Source organism: Elgaria multicarinata, chromosome 3 (genome assembly GCF_023053635.1).
Source record: "Elgaria multicarinata webbii isolate HBS135686 ecotype San Diego chromosome 3, rElgMul1.1.pri, whole genome shotgun sequence".
Taxonomy (NCBI): Eukaryota; Metazoa; Chordata; class Lepidosauria; order Squamata; family Anguidae; genus Elgaria; species Elgaria multicarinata.
The window spans coordinates 92,331,006-92,356,955 of record NC_086173.1 but is presented as its reverse complement, the minus strand read 5'-3'; the positions used below and the strand labels follow the sequence as shown (position 1 = coordinate 92,356,955).

General features: G+C 42.7%; 2 protein-coding genes across 6 annotated transcripts in view; both read right to left on the bottom strand.

The window, feature by feature from the left end:
- Positions 1–25,950, bottom strand: part of SAP30L (SAP30 like) — a 315,105-nt gene that overhangs the window by 8,007 nt on the left and 281,148 nt on the right. The gene's annotated exons all lie outside the window — the stretch shown is intronic.
- Positions 1–25,950, bottom strand: part of LARP1 (La ribonucleoprotein 1, translational regulator) — a 91,826-nt gene that overhangs the window by 7,779 nt on the left and 58,097 nt on the right. For 2 of the 5 annotated variants that reach the window (XM_063120909.1, XM_063120914.1), the window contains exons 2-18: positions 22,366–22,427; positions 19,685–19,750; positions 15,393–15,579; positions 13,551–13,682; positions 13,124–13,276; positions 12,424–12,586; positions 11,020–11,164; positions 10,479–10,653; positions 8,108–8,277; positions 6,441–6,794; positions 4,222–4,345; positions 3,616–3,821; positions 3,367–3,473; positions 2,949–3,100; positions 1,861–2,005; positions 1,515–1,624; positions 522–649 (exon numbers count right to left, since the gene is read on the bottom strand). In XM_063120909.1, the coding sequence (XP_062976979.1) occupies positions 522–649; positions 1,515–1,624; positions 1,861–2,005; positions 2,949–3,100; positions 3,367–3,473; positions 3,616–3,821; positions 4,222–4,345; positions 6,441–6,794; positions 8,108–8,277; positions 10,479–10,653; positions 11,020–11,164; positions 12,424–12,586; positions 13,124–13,276; positions 13,551–13,682; positions 15,393–15,579; positions 19,685–19,750; positions 22,366–22,427 (2,579 nt within the window). The remainder of the gene's footprint in view (positions 1–521; positions 650–1,514; positions 1,625–1,860; positions 2,006–2,948; positions 3,101–3,366; positions 3,474–3,615; positions 3,822–4,221; positions 4,346–6,440; positions 6,795–8,107; positions 8,278–10,478; positions 10,654–11,019; positions 11,165–12,423; positions 12,587–13,123; positions 13,277–13,550; positions 13,683–15,392; positions 15,580–19,684; positions 19,751–22,365; positions 22,428–25,950) is intronic. The other 3 variants (XM_063120911.1, XM_063120912.1, XM_063120913.1) reach the window with 3 other exon arrangements.

The window sequence follows — 25,950 nt, the reverse complement described above, 5'->3', positions numbered from 1 at the left end:
GGTTTGGAGGTGAACTATGCCCAATTCTTAGTTTGTTCTGATGTCCAAGTTGGGCAAATTATCGCTACCATGGCCCAGGAAGTTTGGAGAGAAATTGAGCATGTGAGGGGAGGAAGAGGAGAGAGAATAAGTCTAAAGTATGACTTCTGAACCAGGTATTAATAATGACAGTGTAGTAACTAGGGGTTGGTTCATCGAAATATGCAATACTTCTCCCCATGCTCCACCCCACCCCACCACTTGGCATCATTGTATTTTCTGATACAATACTATGCAGAGGAACTTAAGACTGCAACATCCAAGTGTCAGTTCTCATATACAAACAGGCCATCAGAGGTCCATCATAGATAGAACTTCAAAATCATTGGAGGTCATCTCAAATGCCATGCTTTTTTATAGAGACTGCTGACACATTCAACTGCCAGTCACCAAAAGAGATGTACATGCCACGAAAAGTAGGACAAGATGCCCTAGTAGAACAGTTTCTATATAATGATGAGGAAATAGCTACTTCTACTCACATCCACTCTGAAGTCTTCAAGACGTCGGAATTTGCCGAGGTATTCTTGCAGTTTGCAGTCAATGTCCAAGTTTTTGGCTTTGGAATATTTCAAGAAGGCCCAAAACTTTTCAAGCCCATAAAGCTGCCCTATTACGATGAGGGACAAGAAGGCACAGGTCAATCCTGCCTATAAATGGGTTTCCAAAACTGTGATTTAGCAATGATGATGGGGTAGGGGGAGCCAGGGACACCATAGCAAATTAGTTTCAGTAAAAGCTGTAGTAAGGAAATACTGGCAACCGAGCCAAACATCTGAACAAGCACTGAAAAGCACCACTTGGAAGCTACAAATTTCTGCAAGTTAGTTTTATCTAACAAGTTGCTGGGAAAGCGGAAGAGGTAAGAGAAAGGAGGGGGACAGGAACGGGGATGGTCCTTTGCTGGAAGGGAGACACCCTTCCAGCAAAGGTGGGCAACATGAGGCCTGTGTGTGTGTGTGAGTGTGCACCTGCACTTGTAGGGGAAGGTATGCGTGTTCACGTGTAGTGATGGTGCAGCCCCTGGGAAGCTGAAATTGCTCCCCAGAGCTCCAGACACTGTCTACTCCTGATCTAAGAGCATAATGTTTAGGGAAGTCTCCCTCAACCTGGTGCCTTCGGGGAGTTGGGACTACAACTCCCAGCATGCCCCATCCATCCAGGGTGGCTTGGGTAGGCTGGAAACTGTAGCCCAGCACATCTCAAGGGCACCAGGTTGGTAAAGGTTGGTTCAGCGTGATCTTGGGCCCCACAAGAGAAAGGCTGCTCTAGTATGCTTTTATGCACAGCCTAAAGATCCCTTAATGCAGATTTATGATTTAATTTATTCAACCCTCTGCCGTACTAGGGTTCTAGAATCGCAGTGCATCCCTTAAAACACACAAGCCTTTGAGTCCAAAAATGGGCTGCATGCTTCTTGGCAACAGTAAGCCATCAGTATCAGTCAAAGTACGCAAACTGCAGACATCACTTACCAGCTTCATAATCCTTTATAGTTTCCTCTTGGAAATCTTTAAATATGTCTGGTCGGAATTTCTTCTCCAGTCCATAGCTATAGTATCTGAAAAGGCACTCCAGTCCATACCTGCAAGACCATGACATCCACCTCATCATTATCTGCCCCAGACAATGTAATGTTCCTCACCAGCTTTCCATGTTGCATTCCTGCTCTTGATAAATTGCCCGGCTAAAGTTCCCTTCAAAAGGCAACAGTCTCCCGCATATTCGCTCCCTGATCAAAGCTCAATTTGCACCCCTCTTTCCAGGCTTAAAATGCAAACCATCTGTTGTTGGTGGAGGAATGAAGAGATATGGGCCTACCTGTACCCTTCTTTTGCATCTTCCAAGGACAGTTGCTTGAACTCCTCATACATTTTCTTGTTAAAGTGATCACGAAGGAAAAATGACCAGAATCTGAAGAGCGTATTCATCTCCTGGGACTGACCAATGCCCAGTCGCTTCCGCTCTGGTTCAGAAGGAAAAGAGGCGAAACCATAAGAATTAGTTTTGGTGGCAGCTAGAAAACCAGCCACTAGACTCTCTTATTCTCAGAAATGGGAAAAATTTCGGGCCTTTGCTACTGTTAATTCATCAAGTTTCACAGTTCTCAACAGTAAGGATATCTTGGCGGTAAGGACTAGTCTGACTGTCTATCCAAATCTGATATTGGGGAATGGGGTTGATGTCTAGGGCAGTAAAATTGTTGTGGTTCCAATCTTCAGTCCCAAGAGTAGCCAGCAGGCAACACTGAATCTGTAGAGTCTCTCTGTGATCGGTCCCAAGATGATCTGACATCACGGAGCCATTCCCTTCATCTCAATGGCAGAGAATTCCATATCTAGGCGGGAACCTGCACAGACATGTGCAGTGGGACAGTGGGGGAGTATTTCTGCCCAAAACATTCTCAGATTTTGTGAACCGCCCAGAGAGCTTCGGCTATTGGGCGGTATAAAAATGTAACAAATAAATAAATAATTAAATAAGCTATAGAAGATTCCCAAAGTGAAGCTCCATGCAGACAACAGAGCCCATATGCACAGAGACCACGAAGAAGAACCTTAGATACCATCCTATGACTTAATGAAAGTACTTGGCTTTAAAATTAAGGAAAAAATTGATTTATGAAACTGATAAATCACATTCTTGCCTATGATTCTAAGTTAGTGAACAGGGAACTGGGGCTAGCGAGCTGTCACCAGACCAATGCCACTGTAGCACATACAGATGCTGCCCACAGTTCATTAAACTTCTCCATAAAACTGGTAAAGAGAAAAACACTGCCAAGAAGACCACACTTGCCACAAAATATTCAGCAAACTGGCTGCTGTGTTCAGTACCAGCTGCTCTACTGTCAAGGCCTGCATGAAAGCCAAGTATGTAACCAATTCAGTTGTATCTGTTCAACTTACCATTAAGGCAGCGTCGGCGATATTTGTGGTAGACGTGTTGTGTGAAGCCATTCTCCTTGAGGAGTTCGTGGGAGGGGTGCTGGAACTTGGGCAACGACTGTGGGGTGCAGCCATAGCTGCCAATGGCTGGGGTGCCTTCCGAGGGGCTGGAACTGAGCAAAGTCAGTGAATGAGTCACAGCAGTATTGTTCAAGTTTTCAGGAAAAGATACAGAAATAACCGTGGGGTCTGAACTAGAGATTTTCTTTGATGTTCATGCATGTTTCTGAGACAGTGCTAAAAGCAATTGAAGAGTTACTCTAGGGAAGAGGGGACCATATGGAGAGGAAACAGAAGATTTGTACAATCCTCTGATTTTGTCCAACTCTAGCGTTAATCCCTCACATCTCTGTTTCTCAGCTTCCGTAGAAACCCTTACCTGATGGATGCAGTTCGAGGCCTGTGCTCCCGGGAATCCATCACCCAGCCAACGTGACATTCCATTGGAGGATTTGAACTGTGCCGTGTCTTCCTTTTCCGGGGTGTCTACAAAAAGCAGGGGCTCAGATAAGATTTCTATACCTCAGGTCCCCAAGTCAGCACACTCAGGAAAAGCAGCCACAAACACTCCTGATCACCCACCACATGCGTATATGCATAGGACACATCTCCAGCATGCAGGCCTCACCTTGGCATCTATCAACCTGCCTTCCTTTACCACTGGGTAAAACCGGGGCGTCTGCGTTGGGTCTTTCAGCTGAGGTGTACGAGGGGTTCGGGGGGTCCTGGCATTGCGGTAGTTTGGAGATTCTGGCACAGTTGTTGGCAAAGATCGGGCAATGGTTGAAGGCTCTGGCACACCGAAGAGCTTATTGGCCAGAGCATCTGTTGGAACTATAATGGGAAAGAAGTCTCAAACTCTGTTTCTTATACACAAGACAAATGCATAACCTTCCAACAGCCATGCAGAACCACATTTCTTCCTAAGCCTCCACTTAGTGGCCTGTTCTCAGGGGAAAGAGGTGGCTGCAAGGAAGCTTCATCAGGTGTTGGTTTTTTTAAACCACAACAAAATGATGGATTAGAACTGCATGATACAAAGACAGGAAGTCATTCCACCTGCTATGCAGACTTCAAAATGTTAGTAGTAAACATTAACGAATTCTGGAAAAATGGAGAGTAGAAGAGAAAGCAGAAGTGGAGGCTGAATGGTCAGAAGTGTCACTGGGTGAGAATCACGTCTACTGAAACTTGGCAAACCAGCCTGCAGCAGAAAGTTTGGCCTCCTACCTACCTTGCTGGAACCTGGGTGGCCCAGGAGGGACTTCCTGATTTGGATCAACGGGAGGCTCAGGTGTCAGCGTGTCAAATTGCTCTCGGCTGATCATATTCACCTTCTTGAAGTTCTCTACTTCTTGCTGCATTTCAAAACAGCACACACAGAAATTAACACTTGTGTCTAGAGCTGTCTGCACCCACACACCAACTAGCACCAGCTAGACCACTCTTATCGAGAGAGAAAGATTTAATTAAGAATCCCGGCCATGGGAGAAACAATAGGTCACCCAGAACACAACAATAAAAACAGGGTGTGCCTCGTAGATTTATTAGAAATAATTGCAACTTAGAAATTCTGCCAGATCATGTAACTCAAGGCTATTGTATATTGCACTGCCTCAAAGCACTAAATCGCTACAGAATCGTGTCAGAGGACTCAAAGGAACCCAGAAATGCAGCCTCCATGTGTGCAGTTTAGTAACTACACAAGGGGTTAAAATAGATGTGATGGCAGTGGACACGTTTTTCTTTTCATACATCTGTTCCATTAACATAATGCAGGGAGTAGATGGAAGGACTTTCACAGGTGTTGGAACGCACACCTGCTGTTTCAAACTACTTTTCTGTATTCAGGCCTAGTATCAGAACCACAACCAGAGGCAGTGGCTGAAGCAACTGACTGTGGGGAGATGAGGCACAGGAGGATGGATGGTTTAGCACCCTTACCACATAGACTCACAGAATTTCCATCCTCCCCCGCTTCATATGTGAACAGAGCAGACATGTAAGGGATGGGCCCCATCATGTCCTGTTTGGCCCACAGTTAACTTGCCATTTCAAATGCCCAAAGTGAACATCCTCCAGCAATATGCAATTACTCCACAAACCCTCCTCATTCAACCATCACATACTCTCTCTGTCAAATAATAAGCAATATGCAAGTTAGTTCTCTGAATTGCTCCAAATGTCAGCCAGAACTGAAGAGTTACTGCCCTTACAGCAACTCAACTCTAGCTTCCCATCTGAAGTATCTGCCACTAGAACACCCAAGTCCATCCTTAAAAAGCACTGCAAATTCAAGTTGGAGATGTATGTTTATTGGCTGATCTTTGCATGCCCTTAAACACTGCAAGAGCTCCTTCTGGGAAGCAGTTGTACAACTGCCCCTGGCAGTCTTTCATTTCTGAAAATGGGAGGCGCTGTGTTCACAAAGATAGCAGAACTGGCCTGAAAAATAGATGTTGAGGACACCACAATCTTAAAGAACTGCAGATTGCACAATTCAAGTATGATCTCTGTGTGGTATAATGTAAAGGTATGTCAAGAGTGGGAATGCTAGATTCGAACTATATGTCAGCAGCTATTTGGTCCTCCAATTACATTCTCTTTCCCAAAAATGAAAGTAGTGAGTTCATTTAGCAATGGGGGTTACACCAATTATTTCATGTCTTTACACGCAGCCCTAGGGGTCTACAAAAAAGTGCTCCAAGCTGTGCCCAAGCTGTGAGCAAACAACCCAAGTGTGGGAGGGTGACACAGAACAGTGTGAGAACAAAGTCTTAAAAGCAATTACTTTTGAAAAAAGGAAGAGGTGGAAAAGTGCAAGCATTTACGAGGCAGAATGCATTGCAAGTACAAAGGCAGCCGGAAAACTAGGCCCCTGTTTAAACATAATGGTAGAAGTGTTTGGGGTGGAGTGTGGGGAAACTTGCCTGTTAGGAATTCCACATGCTCAGAATCGCAGATCAACAGAGTCATTGCTGCCTGAGTGTGCCAAGTTAGCATGACATAGGCCACAGAACATGCAATGCCAGTGTGCTAACATTGCAGGCAGAGGCACATCAGTCTAGACTAAAAGTAACACTGAACATGTGGAAATCTGTGGGAACCAGCTTTTAGTAACTTTTTTCATTGGCAGCTTCCATACAAGAAGGCAGCAACAGATAAGGGAAGTCTTTGAAGTTAGCCTCATACCCAAGGCACACAGCAGTTTACCCAAGGCATACAGCAGTGTTTGAGACCCACATACGTGTAGGTGGGCTGGCAAACAGTTTTGAACTTGTATACAAAGCACAGGCAGTTTGAGGTAGGTGTTTGAGGTAGGTGTTTACTACCTCAAACACAACTGCTGCCTTAGAAATATGAAAGAAGCACAGTAAACATGCTCAATTGCCTGTTCCCATCTCAAATCACACCCATTTTTGTTTGCACCAGGGTGGTGCCCCTGGTTCTTACCTTTATCTGAGAGTACTCTGGCTCAAATTGCTCTGTCCACAGATCCTGCTCATAATAATACAGTCCGTCATTGATCACTTTGGCCAATTCTGAGCTCATCTTTGCCCGGGATGTGTGATTGCCTGTTCTGTCCCCCCCTGGGTGCCGGCGCAGATAAGGGGGTGTCTGTGTTACAATCAAAATCTTATTCACATCCCTGTCATCGATCTCATAGTCCGAATCCTCATCTGACCAATCAGTGAAGGTGTTTTTACGTCCATCCATCTGTTCCATCTCTTCATCAAACAGGAAGTCTAGCTCCTCAGGTTCATCCTGATCCTTCTGCTTCAGCGGTGTTTTGGACTCTTCTGGTTTCTAGTATCAAAATAGATATAATATTGGCAAAAGGGAGTTGATGGGGCACTAGACTTATCTAGGGATTTGATAATACAAAACTGGCAGAGAAAAGGCGGTGCAGTTGCAAGTACAACCTCGAGAACCATCAGTGCCTAACAAACTAAGCATTGCTTGACAGCCTAAAAGCCCAGTCCATCACAAGTTCATATTGTGCAATGTTGCATTTGGCAATTCTCTAAGCCAGCAGTGGGCAGACTTCAGGCTTATGAGAGTTACTTTGCTTTTTGCTAAAATCCTAAGATCCACCAGCTGGAGTGTGGTGCAAAAGACATTCGCTTAGAAATAAAGAATTCTGAGCCCTGGAATTTGTTCTGAGTGACAGGTTCTGAGCTTACAGCACTTCCACTACTAGTTGCCCCATTTCAGTAGTGCAATTTAGAGGGACTGGGAAAGCCATTTCGTAGCTGCTATTGTTAAGCAGTTGGGAATTGAAGATCTTTATTTATTTATTATAAATAAATGTTGACCTATTGCAAATTAACCAGAGATCTAGTCATCAATACAGATATATGGTTTGCCCCTCTTTTCTAAACTAGGAGTGGGGTGACCCCTTAGAAGCTGGTGGACTGCAACTTCTATCAGCCCTTGCCAGCATCACCAATGTTCACCAACATCGGAAAAAGGCCACACATTCCCCAACACTGCTCTAAACATAGTGAACAACCTTGTAGCACTGCTGCAATTCATAGTTAGGTTCTGTGAACCAACAACTATAAATCCTGGAGGAAGAAACATGCCTCATCATATAATTCAATAGAACGAGTCAGAAAATCCAAACATATAAATTGGGATTAACGTTGCTGGGGGGTGGGGGGGAATCACCTCCTCGCCCAGCATGATTAATAGAACTGAGGTAAGAGAATACTTCATGAACAAACTTTCTACCACCTTCATGTCTTCCACCTAGCATTTAACATTATGTCCGTTTGGAGATCTGACCTATTTGTGTTCCAATAGTGGAACAATCTCCCTGACGAGGCCTGCCGGGCGCCGACATTGTCATCTTTTCAGCGCCAGGTTAAGACTTTTCTCTTCTCCCAGGCATTTAGCAATATATAATTAGCCTGGGTTTGTTTTTGTTTTTGTATGTTTTTGCGATTTAAAATTTTTGTATATTGTTTTTAAGTGGTTTTTATCCTATGTAAACTGCCCAGAGAGCCTCGGCTATGGGGCGGTATACAAATAATAATAATAATAATAATAATAATAATAATAATAATAATAATAATAATAATAATAGAGGATGTCAGGCAAAGCTATTCACCAACTACCTTAGGTCTGACTGGAGAAGGCCTGGGCCTCTTCTTCACTTCAATCCACGCTTCAGAGTCCAAGTCTGGCAGGCTGGCCGAAAGGCCTTTGGGCATTGTCTTCAGATTGCTAACTTCTTCAGTCTTGATTGGCACAGGACTGGCAGAGCGGGGAGAGCCAGGAGCAGATTCTTTAACATAGATTTTAATAAAAGATAAATTATCAGTACATGCAGGAAAGAGCGCCCTTTATACAAACAAGGATAAATTCCATACTGTGAATAGCACATATCTTGCTCATGAATATAAATGCAACTGAATAGGGGTGGCAACTTTTTTCCCCTTGAAGAGCCATCATGAAGAACCAAATTAAGAGGAAGATAAATTCCGCTTAATCTAAAAAAAACATGATAAGCGCAAGATGAATTCCACTTAATTTATATCAAGTGTGCATGGAAAACAGCAGGTTCTTATTTATTTATTTATTTATTACATTTCTTTCATGTAAACCATATGTAATTTCTGTCTTGAGTAGCATTTCATTTTGGGAAACCACCTCTGGATCATTTGGACATCCAAACATTTTCTTTTCACCAGGTGAGACTTCCACTGCTCCGCAATGAAGAAAGTGAGAAGTATTTTTATTTTTTATTTTATAAAACATTTCACTATAGCCCTTCAGCTCTAAAACCAAGATGTTAAATAATACAGGGGACAAAATTCAATCCTGAAGGACCCCAGAGGCCCATTGCCAAGGGGTTGAAACAATAGTCCGTCCCCCCACGAGCTCTACCTTCTGAGGATGTCAAACCAGAAAGGACTGGAGCCACTAAAAATGGTACCCTCAAGCCAGCCAGACACCCCAGAAGGACACCATGGTTGATAGGATTTGAAAGCCACCAAGATATCCAGCAGAATCTACAGGGACACACTCCTTCTATCTAGTTCCTGGTGTAGGTCATTCACCAAGACAACCAAGGAGAATTCAGTCCCAAACCCAGGCCTGAATACACATAGGAAAGTATTTAAATAATCAATCTCATCCAAGAAAGCCTGAAGTTGAGTTGCCACCACTTGCTCTTAACACCTTACTCAAAAACAGTAAGGTAGGATTCAAGGAGAGCTTTTTCAACAGAGGTCTTATCTCCTTCTTTTAATGGAACACATCCCTTCCAGGGAAGCATTCACAGTCTCCACCACCCACATGGCTAGCCCCACTCTGGTGTTCTTATTCAGCCAAGTTAGACATGGATCTAAAACGCAAGTAGCTGGCCCTAATTCTTCAAGCAAATTATCAAAATCCTCAGCCTGAACAAGCTGAGAACACATTGATCAAAATAAAACAAGCAGAAACTTCAGTCACAATGTGGACTTTATGTCAGAGCAGATGTGACCAACTTTATTGGTAAACAGTTTTTGCAAAAGGGTCATAGGAGGGTTCCTCCACACTCTTTGGAACTAGGTATGTAATAATCATGTCACTCCACAGAACAGCTCCACTGGCTGACAGAATGGTAGCGGAAAAGTTGAATTTTTTCATTGCCATGAAACAGGCCTTAAAAATCTGCTCTAACCCCTTTCCTTTTGACCCCTTGGGGGTCAGCTCGCTGCCCATGACAGACCCTCAAAGATATCCTCTGTGACCAACAGATGAAAAGGTCATCGTCAGCTATTACAATCTCAAAGAGCAATGGAATTCTTCAGCAATTGAGTGTATGCCAAGAAACAAACACAATACTGAATGATAGGTAGGGCTGGTAAAACTCCTGCCTGACACCCTAGAGAGTCACTTCCAGTCAGTGTCAACAATACTGGGCTAGATGGACCAGCACTCTGGCTTGGGATAAAACAGCTTCCTACATTCCTACAGCACACAAAAGTGCTCATTCAGCAACACGCTCATAGCAACAGAAGTGGGAAGAGTTAATCTGTACTTCCAAAGGCTTGATCAGTTACAATTTCAAAATTAGATGCTTTCAAAGACAGCATACTAAAGATATTCTTTCCTCTAAAAACCTGTCTAATGGATAGAAACTACCCCCTTCTGCCTGGCAAAAGGTAGGGAGAACCATTGATATTTTGATATTGTGCCACAATAGATGGCACGTTGTAGTACTATTGCATCATAACTATAAGATAATTAGTTCAAATGAATCTGCTACAATGAGATAGCAACAACAGAAATGAAGGATGCACACAATATATGGCCCACAAGGTAATTTATAATGGTCCAGGGACTCTGCAATCTACTACTTTTTTTTTTTTATAGTAAACTGCTGTTTTGCTAACCGGCAGGGGGACAGGGGACGACAACACAGTAAGAAGGAAGGAGAATGAAGAGTCTCAAATTGCTTGGATACAAAAGCTAACTACACACTTCATCAGTACTGACCTGTCTCCTTTTGGAAGCTTTGCCTGGGCACAAATTCTGGGCAGTTGATTAGCTGCGAAAAGTCAGTTTGTGCATAATCTGTCATGGGAGGGCCAGGTAAAGGCCATTTCTCTGGTTCTTCCTTTCTCCTGATCTTCTGGTCCACAATCTCTACCACTTTACTGTCTTTTAGTGCCTGGAAAACAAGTCCTTACTATCAGGATTAATATACCAAAGCAAGGCCTGGAGGACTGCCACATGCATGCAGCAGCTTGTTCTATGCCAGGGACACACCTGTTCTCTACTTACTAACCTTGGGAAAGGGTAGTAAGTAGAGAAGACTAATTCAGGACAGTGAAACTCCCCACTGACTTGGACATTTAAAAGCTTTTTCCTGGAGGCCAAAATCATGAAGCCACAATTGGATTGGACATTTAATGGACCCCCAGTATCTCAACATACGGACTTCTATTTTCTAATGCAGCCTCCTGGTCATGCCCTCCAACTACCCAGTACTCATCCCAAAGCTAACCTGTAAAAGAAGTACGTGTTAATCTCTTACCTTAATAATAAGGCCAACATCTGTTGTCAGGGCCTGCACCCGATGGAAACTAGCAATGAGAGTGATGGGAAGAAAGCCTTCTGTGTCCATCTTCCGCCTCAGGAAAAAGTCTCTTTCCAAGTTGTCAACACTGAAGTAGTACTCTCTGAACACAGTAAGTAATAGAAGATGAAAGATGCACACATTCCTCAGTCTACATCACACAGGTATCATTTTACTCCGTTCTGGAGAATATATTCATTTGAGCATAAATAAAAATCTCAACTCATCCTTTCTTGTCTATTGTCACCTAGAACTGATCGAAACCAAGACACTCCTACTGAGTAATGAAACCAAAATATGGGTAATGAAACCCAAATGGCATTCTAAGTAATCAAATTTTCTAAATATACAACCCTAAATCCAACTGTTCTCAAATAATTCCTGGAGTAGCCCAGATTGCATCCTCATGCTCTACAACAGGGACTGCCTATTTCTTGTTCCTGAAGCCTGCAGGAACAAGACACTTCAACCCTAATCCGCTTCCGTGTGTGTGTGTGTGTGTGTGTGTGTGTGTGTGTGTGCAGGTGCACAGATGCCACTGAAGCAACAAGGAGCTCACACAGCAAAGGATTTCCCAGTGGGCTTGGCAGTGCTATCTTTTGAAAAGGAAACATAGCAGCTAATCCCACTAAGGGCAGCCCTTCTCCACAATTTATCCAGCACTCATGGTATGAAGAATAAGGTGAACGGGCCCACTTCCTCTATACATCTGGGCAGCTTGTTTGCAGTGGTGTTGCAGAGTCAGCTATGCTCCTCCATTCCTCCTCTCAAGGGAGGCACAACTACTAGTGACCCAGCAGAAGAATAGGCTAATTGCCATCAGGGGCAACAATGCATTTCCAGGGTTCAGCTTAAGCTAGAGGCTACCCATGTCTCCTGGTAGAATTTCCGCTGAGCGCAAGGCATGATTGTGTCCATTTCCACTAGGGGCCAGCCTGGTTATCCTGGTTGTGCTTTTATATTGTATTTTATACTGTTGTATTATACTCTGAATGGTCTTAATTTTTGTGAACCACCCAGAAAGCTTCGGCTATTGGGCTGTATAGAAATGTAATAAACAAATAAATAAATAAATAAAATCTTTTAAGTTTCCAGCCAGCCACCCGTATTTGGACCAGTGGACCCATTGGAGGTATTGGAACACCATAATGGACTGCGGTGATGGTACGACAATTCCCATTCTACTTTTATTGGCTGGCACAGAAAGTCTGTATAAACTATAACATGTCCATAGTTTTTATTGGCAGAATTCTGACTTTTCAGCTGCCTGCCAGAGGGATAAAACTGACTGATTCTTCAAAATTGCAACTGGGCTTTAAACTCGTTTGGAAAGCTACTCCTAGAATCAGAACAGATACGTACATCTGCCGTTTGATATAATCCTTGAGCAACTCTTGGTCAACACTGTAGAGCTCAGTGCTGCTGATGTTGTCGAAGTAGTAGGTGATATTACTGGTGTACTTCTGAGCGCGTGAGCCGTCAGAGCCATCAAACTTCCGATAACCGTAATGATAATCAAAGTGAGCTGCAGAGGGGGAAAGAACAAAAGGAGATTCCTTAAGACTTCTACTTTTCAAAGGCCATTTTACACTCTACACTGTCAATATTCACATTATGTAGACCAGATTTACAACAGCCTAATTTGGAGTTGAGCAAAGTAATGCCCTACTGAAACACATTTTCTGGAGATTAATTTAAGCCAGAAAACTGCAACACAAGCATCAAGAGAGAAAAGTGCATGTGGCACTGGCCAAACAAAACCAAGTTGCACTATATATCCACAAAGCTCTACTGATGGGCCACTTCTTCACTCATTATTGCACACAAACATAGGCTAGGCAACCCCAGAAACTACAAAATTCTGGCTTTAAACTTTACTTGTTTAACAGCTTTTTAGCTGAAAATATTCAGGAACTAGTATGGCCATTTCCAACATTTGCAATGACTTTATGGAGAGATGAAAAACGCTGTTGTTTAATGGCACATTTATTTTAGTGCATCAACTCAAACTGTGCTGAATCACAGCCCAGCCAAAACAAATACATTATGGTTTTATACGTACATCGAGTACCTCCTCTTCCTCTCCCTCTCCCTCGTCCACGACCACGGCCTCTGCCCCTGAAGGCACCACGCACAGCCGCCCCTTCACTCTTGACACTAGAAGTTTCATCATGGTCAGGCCAGCTCCGTTCATGCTTATTATCTAGATGCCAACCTGCAGCAGGATGGGGCAACAGCAGGAAAGATGTCAGAGATGAACACGCCAGAAGAGCTGTAAAAATAGTTGACTCCCACCAAAAAGAAGTATCAGCAATATGCAGTCAGCTACTTGCAAGGGAACTTCCAAGTCGCTAAAGTATTTGTGACTATGCTGCAAACCAGGATTTGGAGTCTCCTCTACAGATTGAAGGTGCTGGACAGCCTCAGCATTATCAAATGCAACATTAAAAAGCGTTCTGTTGCTGCCTTCACAGGCATTCCAGTCATACCTTTGGATTCACTCCGATTGTTGGAAGGGTGCCGGTGCTGCTCATTCTGTCTGTTGTTACGAGAAGCTGTTTTGTCCCTTGGCACCTCAGACTTCACATCTATTTGCAGAGGGACCCATTTATGTCTGCTGCCTGCAAGACAAAAAGGACTAGTTATTACAACTCCTAATGTGGAATTACAATATGTTCAGTCTTTCTTCCCTGTCCCCAAATAAACCTTTGAAAGAACAACTTGAGCCTCTAGAGCCAGTGGTTACAGCACTAAACTAGGACTGGGGAGACATGTTACGCAGGTCCTAGTTTGGTGGTCCTGGAAACAAGGCTTACAGAGCTATGGAACTGTAGCATGGAAGGAACACTTTGGCCAAGAGAATCTACCAATACAGAACACAATTTAAGTTACAACTGAGAACATAGTATGCTTTAATTTAGTCTATGGACTAATGCAGTGTTTAATAAAGGGTTAATTATAGCTAATTTTGCATGTTACAACCTTTTACATAAGAGCCACTTCGCCCTATGCCTTAATTCAAATTGTTCCACATCTTACTTTTTCATCCAAATTTGGGAGTGGAGGGAGGTATTTCTTAAAGCAATTTTTTCCCCAGGGATTTTTAGAAAATTTGAAGGGCAAAATACTCCCTTCTGCCACCGATTTTTTTAAAGGTTCCTCCCACCTCCCGGTGTTTCGAACCCTTTACATCTCTACCCTTGACAAGGTATCCTGAGCATAGGGAATAGAGTCCTGCTCATCTGTTCCTGTTCTGGGTCTTGAGCCTCCTGAGCCCTCAGCAAAGTGCACTTTGCCTCCCCCATTGCGCCAATGGGGGCCTTAAAAGCCCTCTTACTGCAAGGTTAAGAGGGCCTTTAAGGCCCCAACTGGCACATGGCGGGACGATGATGACGACGTGATTTCCCCAAGGCTGGGGAAATCACATATTTTCCCCCTCAACTCTAACAGCAGCCACTACCGTTAGAGTGGAGGGGGAAAACAAGCGATTTCCCCAACCTTTCTCCCCACCCTCTTGCCAATGGGCACCTTAAAGGTCCTGTTAATAGGGCTTTTAAGGCCCCCTTCAGTGGGGGTGAGGGGAAGGAGAGAAACACAATTTCCCGAAGGCTGGGGAAGTTGCATATTTCCTCCCTCCATGCGCTTTGGGGAAATTGAATATCCCCCGCCCCACTGCGTTATTGGCAGCTGCTCGAGAACAGTTGGGTGCAGGCCTGTCCTGATGCATCTGCCGGGGCCCGTGACAAGGGGATGTCCGCTGCCCTCATGGGCCGAGGCGGATTTTCACCCCAACGCTACCTGGGACAATCAATGCAGATGTGGCCAAAGTAAGAAATTCTCTTCTGCAAATGCAACCCCCCTCCCATTTGTTTCTGTAGTTTTTCAGTGGGGAGGTACGTGGCTCATACTCCAGACATAGTCAAAGCACAAGACACAACCCAGCTTCAACTTGTCTTCACTAATGCTGTCAAAGCAGTAGCAGGTTTACTTTTAAGAAATTGTGGTTTTTCAAAGAGAAGCACATGTTTCTTTGTTATTTCTCTATCAAAAAAATGAAAAATAATTATGGCTGCCCTCAACCTGAAACCTGATATTAGAAAGCCCACACAAATGGCTGCTGAAGTGTAAGCATCCTGTAAGTCATCCTCCCCCAATGCGGCATCCTCCAGATCTGTTGGATCACAGCTCCCATCATCTGTAACCAGCATGACAGCTGGCTGAGGGCGATGGATGTTGTGGTGCAACACATCTGGAGGGCTCCAGGTTGGGGGGAGGTGGCTGCTTTAAGAACTCAAGAGCACAGAGCCACCCACACTTCAGCCCTTCAGCACCTCTCTTCTCACCCTTCTTCTTCTGAGCTGATTTCTGGTTGTCATCATCTCCGTTCTTCTCTTCCCCTGATTCGTCCGACCGCGTTTTCATGTTCTCTTTCCCATCGCTTCCTTCCCCTTTCTCCTGCTCTTTCATGTTTTTCTTAATAGGAAGCTTCCGGAGAGAATGGGGCTTGTGTGGCAGCTGCTGGAAATGAAAAACCATACATGTAAGGTGGATCAGCAAAGGAGATGTCACAACTGACACAGTGAAGAAATTTAACCCCCTGCTGCACCCACAGCCACAGTGATATGCCCACTCTAAGAAAAGATGGACCCTCAGAGTTTGGAAACCAAGAACATTGGCCATCTTCGGGAAAGCTCCAGTTCACAAGCAATTGCAGCGTGATACTGCAAGGCTGGAAACCTAAGAACTTACGGCAGGGTTATATTGCAGCACAAGGTACTCAAAAATGAGGGTCACGAAGAAGACTTCAACCAAATTAGAGTACAAGTGTGCACTTGAGGCACACGCACCGCAGAAACAAGGTCTTCCCAATGATTTCTGAATCATTCAAAAGCCTAACAAGCCACACTTGGTGAATGAAGATAGGGCAGGATACCAAACCAGAGAGGGAGCTGGCTATCAAGAGGACACTGCAAAGCTGGGAAGCTAGTGCCAAAGGGGAGGGACACCCAAAAATAGAAATGTGCTTCAGCACTTCTGCATCTGAGCCCCGCTGAGTGCCTACATTAAAGTCCTGCAGCAGATAACAAGGGAAGTCCAAGACACCAGCTTAAGAAGCCGGGCTGGGTGCTAACCACTTGAGCGGCTTCATTTCCCTTTCACAGCAATTCCAGCCTTGTCCAAAGGCTTGCTTAATGTACTTTCTCTGCTGTGGCCAGGTTTTAGAATGGGCTCTAGGCTGCACTCCCAGAAATAGCACCGCTGAGCTAGGGAGCATGGTGGGCAGGGAAACCCTAAAAGGAAATCCTCTGCCTGGGACCTGTAATGAGCTATTCCTGGCTTTCTCCTAAGCAAGGATTTAGCACCCCCAAAAAGTGTTGCTCAGTCTGAGCTCTCAGCTCTATGGTGGGGAAACCACAGTCTGGGGGCTCATCTACACCAAGCAGGATATTCCAGTATGAAAGCGATAACGAAAAGGCAGGAGCCACACTACTGCTTTATAGCAGTTATGAAGTGCACTACAGGATCTACACTACTGCTTTATAATGGTACTGAAGTGCACTGACAACTGTTGGGGCCCCTGACACATCTACTCCAAGCAGGATATAATACTATGGAAATGGTATGAAAGCAGTATATGGCACGTGTCAATGGGTCCCAACAGTTGTCAGTGCACTTCAATACCACTATAAAGCAGTAGTATGGCTCCTACCTTTAATATACCGCTTTCATACCACTTTCATAGTGGAATATCTGCTTGGTGTAGATGAGCCCTGGGTCACTGCATTAACTTCTATAGTTCCCGCATAGCGTCACCCTATTCAAAAACACACACACACACAGTACTTGTAGGGAATAGTTGGCCCCTTACAGGATGGAAAGCTTCACTGTAATCCCTGTCATTTTGACAAAAGAATGGTACACCATATGAAGTTATCAGTGAAAATGTGGAACAGTAAAATCCCAACTAAAAATATTTATGGAATTCCTGTTTTATACCAGGGTGTGTATGTGGTTTTTTTTGTTTGTTTGTTTGTTTTAAAAAAGTCTTGCCTTCTGTTCTTCAATGTAATTTTTAAATGTAACAAAATTGTCTTTTCTAAAAGATAAACTTGGGTCTTTCTTTTCTAGTACTAAACTTGGGGGTGCTCAAATAGACATTGGGGGACCTGTTACATCAAGGAAGTGACCCCATAGGAAGTGTGCAAATGACAAGAAGCTGGAATGCAACTCCCAGTAATTTCAAATTACATAAGCATTGCGGCCTCCCAGGGACAAACTTGGCCAAGCACTGAGGACCTCTAGTGGTGAACTCTCTTTTGAAGACAGCAATGACAGGCCAGCTTGTGTTCACGTTCACAACAGGAAGAATGGGGTTAACCCAATAAGTACTCCTGGGCCGGATCTACACTACTGCTTTAAAGCGCTTTAAAGCAGTAGTGTAGATCCGGCCCAGGATTAGCACCCTATTCCCTTCCTGATGCTTACAAAAATTCAAAGTAGAGAATAGGAAAAGGAAAGTATAAAGTTGGCCTCCCTGAAAAGTTCTAAATCAAGGACTAAAAAGGATAAGAAAAATAAATCCCAAGGAGAGGCTGGGAAGTACAGAAAAGAAGATGCCCTTTAATCCCCTTCATTTCATATGAAACACCGTGTTGCAATGCAGATATAACACCAGCCAAAGGACACTTGGCTTCTTTCCCTTCTTCACTAGACAAAAGCAGCTACACTGGTAAATACCCAGCAATGAAGAATCTGGTATAAAATGACACTTTGCCCACTGCACAGAAGGTTATTCTTTAACCTGTTTTGCAACTGATTTACAATTATTTCAAAAACAGCTTTCCTTGAATTGGCAAAAAAAACCTTCCACAACCTGCAGAGCTAATGGAATGAACTTAAAATGCTTTCCCCCCTTTCTTTTAAGAATCAATCATGCTTTGATCCCGAATCCTAAATTTTTAGATGAAAGAAAAAAACAAAACGGCAAGCTTTTCTTCTAACCAATTCAAGTAACACGTAGATGATTTGCATATTAAGGCATTCATTCTCAATTGCTACAAGATCTGAAAGAAGGTTAAAAACAGTTAGCAATATAAGGTCTGCAGGTTCTCTGGTTGTGACAGTGAAAGCTGTTATGATTGCAGAGACAACTTTGTAGACAGCTTCTACTGTAAAATGACACAGTGCTGGCTTTTGGAAACTGACAATGTCCTCTCCACCACCCTCTGGCAAATGTTCAGAGATTTCTTCAACAGCAGTACTTGTACTGTGAAAATAGTTGCCAATTTCGAGCATCTTTCTTCCTTAGAAGTGGTGAAGTCACAAAAGTATGTCCTTTTTATACTGCCACTGAAGAATACGAGGAAGATGCAGAAAGAGCCACTTGAACCTCTGAATTGTTAATGATTGTTTTAATTGTATTTTCTAATATTTAGTGGAAAAGTGGGACAACAGCAGCAACTTTCATTTTAACCAACAGTAGTTCCTTTCTATTACCAGATAGAAACTGAGTGTTTTAATCAAATAAGTCAGTGGATACAATATGTGGTCCTGAAAGAAAGGCTTCGGAGTAGCTCAAGCACTAAAAGAGCTTATTTCCTAAATAGAGCCAACCAAGTCCCAAACCATAATTAAATTGATTCCAAGGGCGGTGCTTTTCTGTGTGTGTGTGTGTGTGTGTGTGTGTTTGGTACAAACTTGATATAAGAGTAAGGAAAACTAAAAGGGGAACTCAATCAAAATAGACACAAATCCCACAAATAAGAAAAGATCAAGTACTGCGGAGAAGAGGGAGAGACAGTTGTATAGGAAAGCAAAACAAGAGGCAAAACAAAGAGCTAAGAGCCAAAAATGGGAGGGGGAGAAAGAGAACTGCTACAACCCATAGCTCTGGGTTTGCACAAATTGACCTGCTTTATGGTGACAAATCATGAGCTATAACCCATTATTTGCCCAGCTGTGTGGTTTAAGTGAGCTGCTTCTGCTTTGCATAAGTAACCCCCAATCGACCCAATCAGAGGTTGTTGTGTGACATGTAACTCTGGACAGTTTGCTACGTTAACTTCGGGTTGTTTAAGCCTGAAACAACATAAAGTGTCCAGGTTCGCACCTCACACAACCACCACCGATCAAAGGTTATTTATGCCATGCGGAAGCAGCTTGTATATGGCATGCAACCCGGAAAACTGGATTAATTAACCTTGTAAGTTAATTAACCTACAATTTGCCTTGTAAGGTTATGTTTATTAACCCATGATTTGCCACCATGATATGGGAATGGGTCCAATGACAACCCATGGTTTAAACAACCCAGATCTCAAAACCCAAGAACAAACCATGGGTTAGTGTTATGTGCAAACTGAGCCATTTACAACAGTGCCTAGGGGTGACACAGTTATACATTGAGGACACAATCCTGCATACATTTAACTGGAACTAAATGTCATTAAACTCAGTAGGCCTTAACTTCCAAGTAAAGATGAATAGCCACTTCACTGAACAAAGAACCCCCAAGACCCAGAGCAAATACTCAGTTCTGGATAGAATATTTTTCCTTCAGGAACCCTCACCCATGCCAAATAACAGAAGCTTCTTCTTTCTCAAGCCAGAATGTGTGTTTTACCTGTACACTCTTGTGAGCTATTTCTCCTGGCGTTGGCCAATTTGTGGCATCTCCAAAGTCACCAACCTGGTAAGATAAAAGCAAAGATATCCAATCAGAGTATTCAACAGCAGCAGGTTCCTGTTCGTAAAACCAACACAATATTTCTCCAGCATGAGAACTTTTGACCTTCTATAAAAATACAAACAAAAGCACTTACTATAGCTATCTCCCATCATGGCCAAGAACAGGATTTCAGATGTGTGATGCCGTTATAGAGTATACTGAATGGACACAGCCTCTCCTTAAGCTTCTCGAGGCCCATTCTACTTCAGTTCTGATACCTCGTGACACTAAGTGCCAGAGAGATTAATTTTTAAGATGCGAAAAATATCTGAAGCCCATTTAATTTGCTTTGTATGTTTGCTTCATATAAAATTTACCTATTGTCTATCATCGAAACTGTTCCAAATTACTCCTAAGCTACCAGACTGTAATTTCCACAGCCTTGTAAAGTACCATTTATTTGTTCATCCTTAAAATGCAATGGAAAGAGGAGCCACAACTCAGGATTTAAGCAATTACACATAACTAAACATTGTTTTTCCAAACACAGTGCCACCTAGTGAACAACCTGATAGTTTATAACAGCAGCATTCTATCAAGTGCTTATAATGATAATGCACAATCCATACAGTGGAGGGGGAGGGGGGATTTCAAAGGCCAATCCTAATGAACCTGACCCATATTTCTTGCCTTGTAAGGATATGTTCTGAAGGAACTAATTTGGGACACAAGGGTAGCTTCACATATTTCAGGAAGTGCCAAAGGCAGATGCCAAGCGCCTCACACATAACCCCGTGTGCACATTTGGGGTAAGACATATCAGTTAAAGAGATGCACACACTTAGGGCTTCTGCACCTTCTCCTTTGCAAGCTGCTGCCCTGGAAGCACAAAATCTGGACCTGAAAATCATCTGAGTATCTGCTTCTCCGCACTTCCTGCAACACGCAAAGTAAAATACAATTTACTCATTTAACATGTTTGCTTAAACAGGTAGGTCAGGCTTTATTCCTCTTAGGTGAGTGAGTGGGGAAGCAGGTATCAGCAAGGATGGGTGATGCTCTCCAAAGAAGTGGGGGAAGAAGGAGTGCAGTCACTAGAGGCTTTACCAAAAAGGATGAAATAGAAAGTAACAATGTCCTTAGAGGAGAGGGGCACTTGCATGATGTTGTACAAAAGGTTGCTCCAATCTCTAGGAAGATTTCATCTGAAGCCCTTACACATGAAATGGCCATCCTTTTTTCTTTTGGCTTGTTTAATTGGTTGCATGAAGTTAGCTGCCACCAGCCCTCTCCCCATTTGAGCCCAGCTTTCTTTCTACTTTACTGTCATTCTGTCTTCAAATGATAGCACATTTCATCACTGGAAACCAGTGTTTATGCCTAGGAATGCTGGTAGACATGCAGGTGCAATATTCAGCGAACTTTGCCATGAATGAGTGAGCCTAGCTTGGCGTAGCCTTTGATTTGCAAGCACATCTTGAGCTTTGCCCTCCAGCAGGGCCTGTAACTGCAGATCAAATCAATGGCATATCCTGCTTCCAGCTGTTTCCAAACTCCAAACCCTTGATATTTCAATGAAATTTCTTCTGGTCTTCCTTTTGATAAAACACATTACTCTAAAGCTTCTATCGGAGCTACCATAATGTAAGCAGAAATTTGTATGTAAGGTTTTAGGTTCCCTAAAAATGATTCATATTCCATATAAAGTGGAAGGGAGAAGGTCTCAGTGACACTATTGAAACAGAACAAGGGCAGCATGAAAGTACACTTTTAGGAAGAGATGCATTTCATCTATTTAATAATGAAACTTTACTAGCTACCTCCCACAGGAAAAGTACAAGGGAAAGTACTCTGTTATTAGGGGCAACAGCAAGCTTTTCCTCTAGAGGTATAATAGATAACTCCAGACATGCTACTGCTCCAGCACTGTGGACTGAAGCATTTTCAAGAAAGAACAAAATTGTTCCATGGTCACCAAAAGGCAGCAGAAGGCCCATGGCACATATAATCCAGGAAGCAGTAGCAGAGAAACACAGAGGGTTAAAGAAATCAGCCAGTGATTGAACAGGTGCGAAGGATTATCATCTTCAGTTCACCATACATTAATGGCACATCTTCCACAACATAAAGTAGCAGATATCAAAGCAGTAATAGGCAAAGGAAGTCAAAGTTGAAAATGTATATCCAAAGGCATTCCAGACTAATTCCCTACCACAAGTCAAGACTATCCACTCACTAGCAGCTACACTCAGATCAGTCCACATACTTGCAACCACTGACAGCCACAAGCACAGAACAGGTCCACAAGTATTGATGGCTAAAAGAAGAAAAAACTAAGTACAAATGTCCTAAAAGCTGCTGATCATCAAAAGCATATATGAAGGCAGAGGACAGAAACTTAAGAGCAAGGAAATGAAAATAAAGACTCCTACAACTGCCTTGACTTTTTATGTACAAACCACAAGGCAAGAAACTATTGCTCTGAAGACTTCCAATTACCTGTGTGATCATAAAACAACAGGCCTATGACTTCATTTTGATACAAAATAAATGCCATATTAATGTGGGCCTCCACCTTCTCCCACAATGTAGGGATTCTTTCTACTATCCCCCAAACAGAACATGTTAATACGTACCTTGCTTCCTTTCCGCTGCCTTGGATTCGCTGCTTTCACCACCTTGGCTGGAGTTGAATGCTCTGGTGGGAAGGGGGGAAAAGTAAAACATTAGTATGCTAAGTTGATCACTGAATAATTAGACCAGCTCTGTAAAGAAAACACAGTTTTCAGTTCCCATTGTATCTTTCCATACAATCACACTTAGCATTTGTCTGTCTTCTAAAGTCTGACTAGGTCATCCTCTGGAAGAACCTAATATTTCTTCCAGAAGTACTGGGAAGATCAGTAGATTGAAACATGATATTCAAGTTAAATATGTAGAGCCACGGGTCTACTGGGATATTTAGTATGTTGCTCTAAGGTATTTAGTATGTTGCACCGAAAAAGCTTGATTTACTCTCAGATGAAACATTGATAGCATTTGTTTTCATATAGTTCTCCCACCTACTTTAAGAATGAGCAATACCGATGTTTTGAAGCCTGATTTGAAAAGCATTGAACTGAACAGAATCAGCTCCACAGCCCAGGATGTGAACCTGTGTCTTGCACTGTAATGGCAGGAAAAGACTGGCTCTAGGGAGAAAATGAAAGGTGCCTCCTAGTCCAGACCCCAATCAAGTCTTTCTTCAAAAGAGACTGACTCCTACTGGATGGAGCAGGAAAGAACCCCAAAGTCTGCAGAGAACATCGCCAATGAGGCCTAGAATTTAAATCCCTACTGGATACAAAAAGAATAAAAAATATGACATCAGAAGTGATTATAAATTAAGATCTCAAAATAAGGGGGGGGTCTCACCACCACAAGACAAACACTAGCCATCTATCAAGAAGAAGCTGATCATGCAGGAAACTGCAGAGTACTCCTAGCTCCGTTGCTAGCTTCAAAAGCATCCCCTTATTGTAGCTATCCCAGTAATGGACTGTGCATGAGCACTCAGGATGACATGATTCATGGGCATATAGTTTTTCTTTGCTCACGGGAAAAAAAAGGGAAGAATGGAAAGGAAGACACTTATTGTGGCCCAGCATGCTTGTTAACAAGCAACCAATGGAGAATGATTTAATACAAGTTACCATAAAGGTAGTTGAACGTGTGCTCTCTTCCATATTTGGCTAGCAGTGTGGGAATCACTCCAAGAATTCGAATAGGTAATATGGTATGTGATCTTGAAGAAACTTCCTAGAGATTGCTACCATTGCTACCCAGAGAGGTTCGCTTGGCACCTACATTGTTTTCTTTCCGTCGCCAGCTGAAGACCTTTTTATTTTCTCAGTATTTTAACACCTAATTTAACTTAAATTTAAACTTTGCTGTTTTAATGTCATATTTTAACCTATATTAATTTTTGCTGTGTGGTTTTATTCTGGTTGTGCTTTTTATATTGTATTTTGTATTTGTGTTTTAAATTTGTTGGTTGTTTTTATGTTCTTCATGGTTTTAATTTCTGTGAACCGCCCAGAGAGCTTCGGCTATTGGGCGGTATAAAAATGTAATAAATAAATAAATAAAATATATGTAATAATGTACCTCACACATATAAGGCATAAAAAAGAGGAGGGGAGAGACCACTGTATGCACAATGTATTTCTTCACAGGCTTCTCCTAGAAGACCTGAAATTAAATGGGGTTCTATGCAAGAATATTACTAAAATGTACAACTTTTCACCATGCATGGTTTTATTATATGACAATGCGTGCTATGCATGAACAGAGAATATTGCTTAGGAACACCAAGATCTATGATTCTTAGTGTTGAAAGTTAGAGACATGGCCCTGGAAGAAGCGGGCAGTAGGGTAGGCAAGTCTGAAAAGGGCAGGCAGGTGGAGAGAGTGCCAGTGTGTGTTTGACCCACATCTTCACACCCTTAAAATCATAGTGATTTCCAGCCATGGGGGAAGCAATTAGATGTCCCACTAGCATATTTTAGCAGAAGTTTTCTTTCATTCTTAAAGAATCCCCCTCCCAACCCAACCCCACCAACAGATGGGATGGTATTGCCAATACGAACATGCTGCTTCACTTGTTAACACTATAACCACGGTTTAGCCACCCACCCTACTAAAGCATTGGGCTCATGAGCTTCCCGCCCTCTTCCCTCTGGAGACTGGCAGATTTTGCTTCACTCTTAAAGAATCCCTGCTTAGTGTTACGTTGGAAAGGGGAATCATCATTTAAAATACACTCTAGTGTGTTGCTAAACAAGCCAACTTGAAATCATCCAGGCTTGTCCATATGGCACAAAGTCTAAACCATAGGGTAGTGTTACATACAAAGCAGCCCAGTATGTCAAAATCAAATTGCTAGTTTGACTTTGTTCCATACATCAGACAGGTTAGCGGCCTCTGCTTATAGATACAGAACAACTACATGCCATGCCGTGCCTCAACTGGGGGGAACCTTACTGCAGACTGAGCTGTCACTACTGATTTTCTCACGGTTTCCTATGAATTCAGCATAAAAGTAGTTTAAGGTAGGCAAGTTTTCTTCTTCCACTGCTTGTTTACATGGACTTCCAAAAGGCAGCTAACTACCCAAGTTCCACACCAAATGTGCAGGTACAGTATCTTAATACTTATTAACATTCCAGTGCCAATATTATCAGGCTTCTCCCTGCCATACAATTTTCAAAACAGTCTATCACATCTATAGAAGCTTGTGATTGGGATCAAACAGCTAAGTGCTTTGTAGAAAGAACAGAACTTCAAGAACTACCAAAGCAGCAAGTCCTCAATTAATACGCTATGAAGGGACCTAGGTCAATCTTCCTCACCCTGGTGTCCTCCAGATTTGTTAAACTACAAGCCCCATAATCCCCCAGCCAGCTGGCTGTGGCCATGCTGGCTGTGGATGGTGGAAGTTGTAGCTAGGGTGAACTAGTTTAAACCAAGGCAATTTAAATCAGCAAGAAAAAAAATTATTTGAATCACTGATTTAAATCAAGTTCCTCATTGAAACATTTTCATATATGTCCTCTACAATGATGCAAATTTGACTGCTAAACCATGTTAATTCACAAGTAAGAGTATTATTTAGATTGTTTCATTCTCACAAGCAGTGTTTGTTTCACTGTATACACTTTGCATGAATTCTATACAGGATCTTTCTTATGACCAGCGGCCATGGCACTTTGAGGTTAACAGCTCGATTCTATACATATCTACTTAGAAATAAGTTCAACTGAGTTCAGTGGTGCTTACTGCCAGGCAAGTGGTTGTAGGATTGCAGCCTACATATGGGGAATACAAGGAGATGCACACTGGGCAATTTTGCCTGAAAATGAAATGCCCATGACTGGCAAGTCAAAGCATGATTTGATAATTACTAGGGCAGACTAGAACAGATTACTTTCATCGTGAAAATGAAATGCCTGTGTTTGGTAGATAGAACGTCTATATGGCTGACATGCTTAAATTCAAATTAGTTAATGTTAACCTAGTTATTATTTCAAAGAAAAATAGTCTTTACATTTTTTTTAAAAAAATACATTTTAAAAACACGTAAGCAACTACTTGATTTTTATCCACTGTGCTATATTGTCTTTCTGTTTTAATTTCTCCACCTTATACAGGCACACATCGAATACGTACCAAATGACACTTCT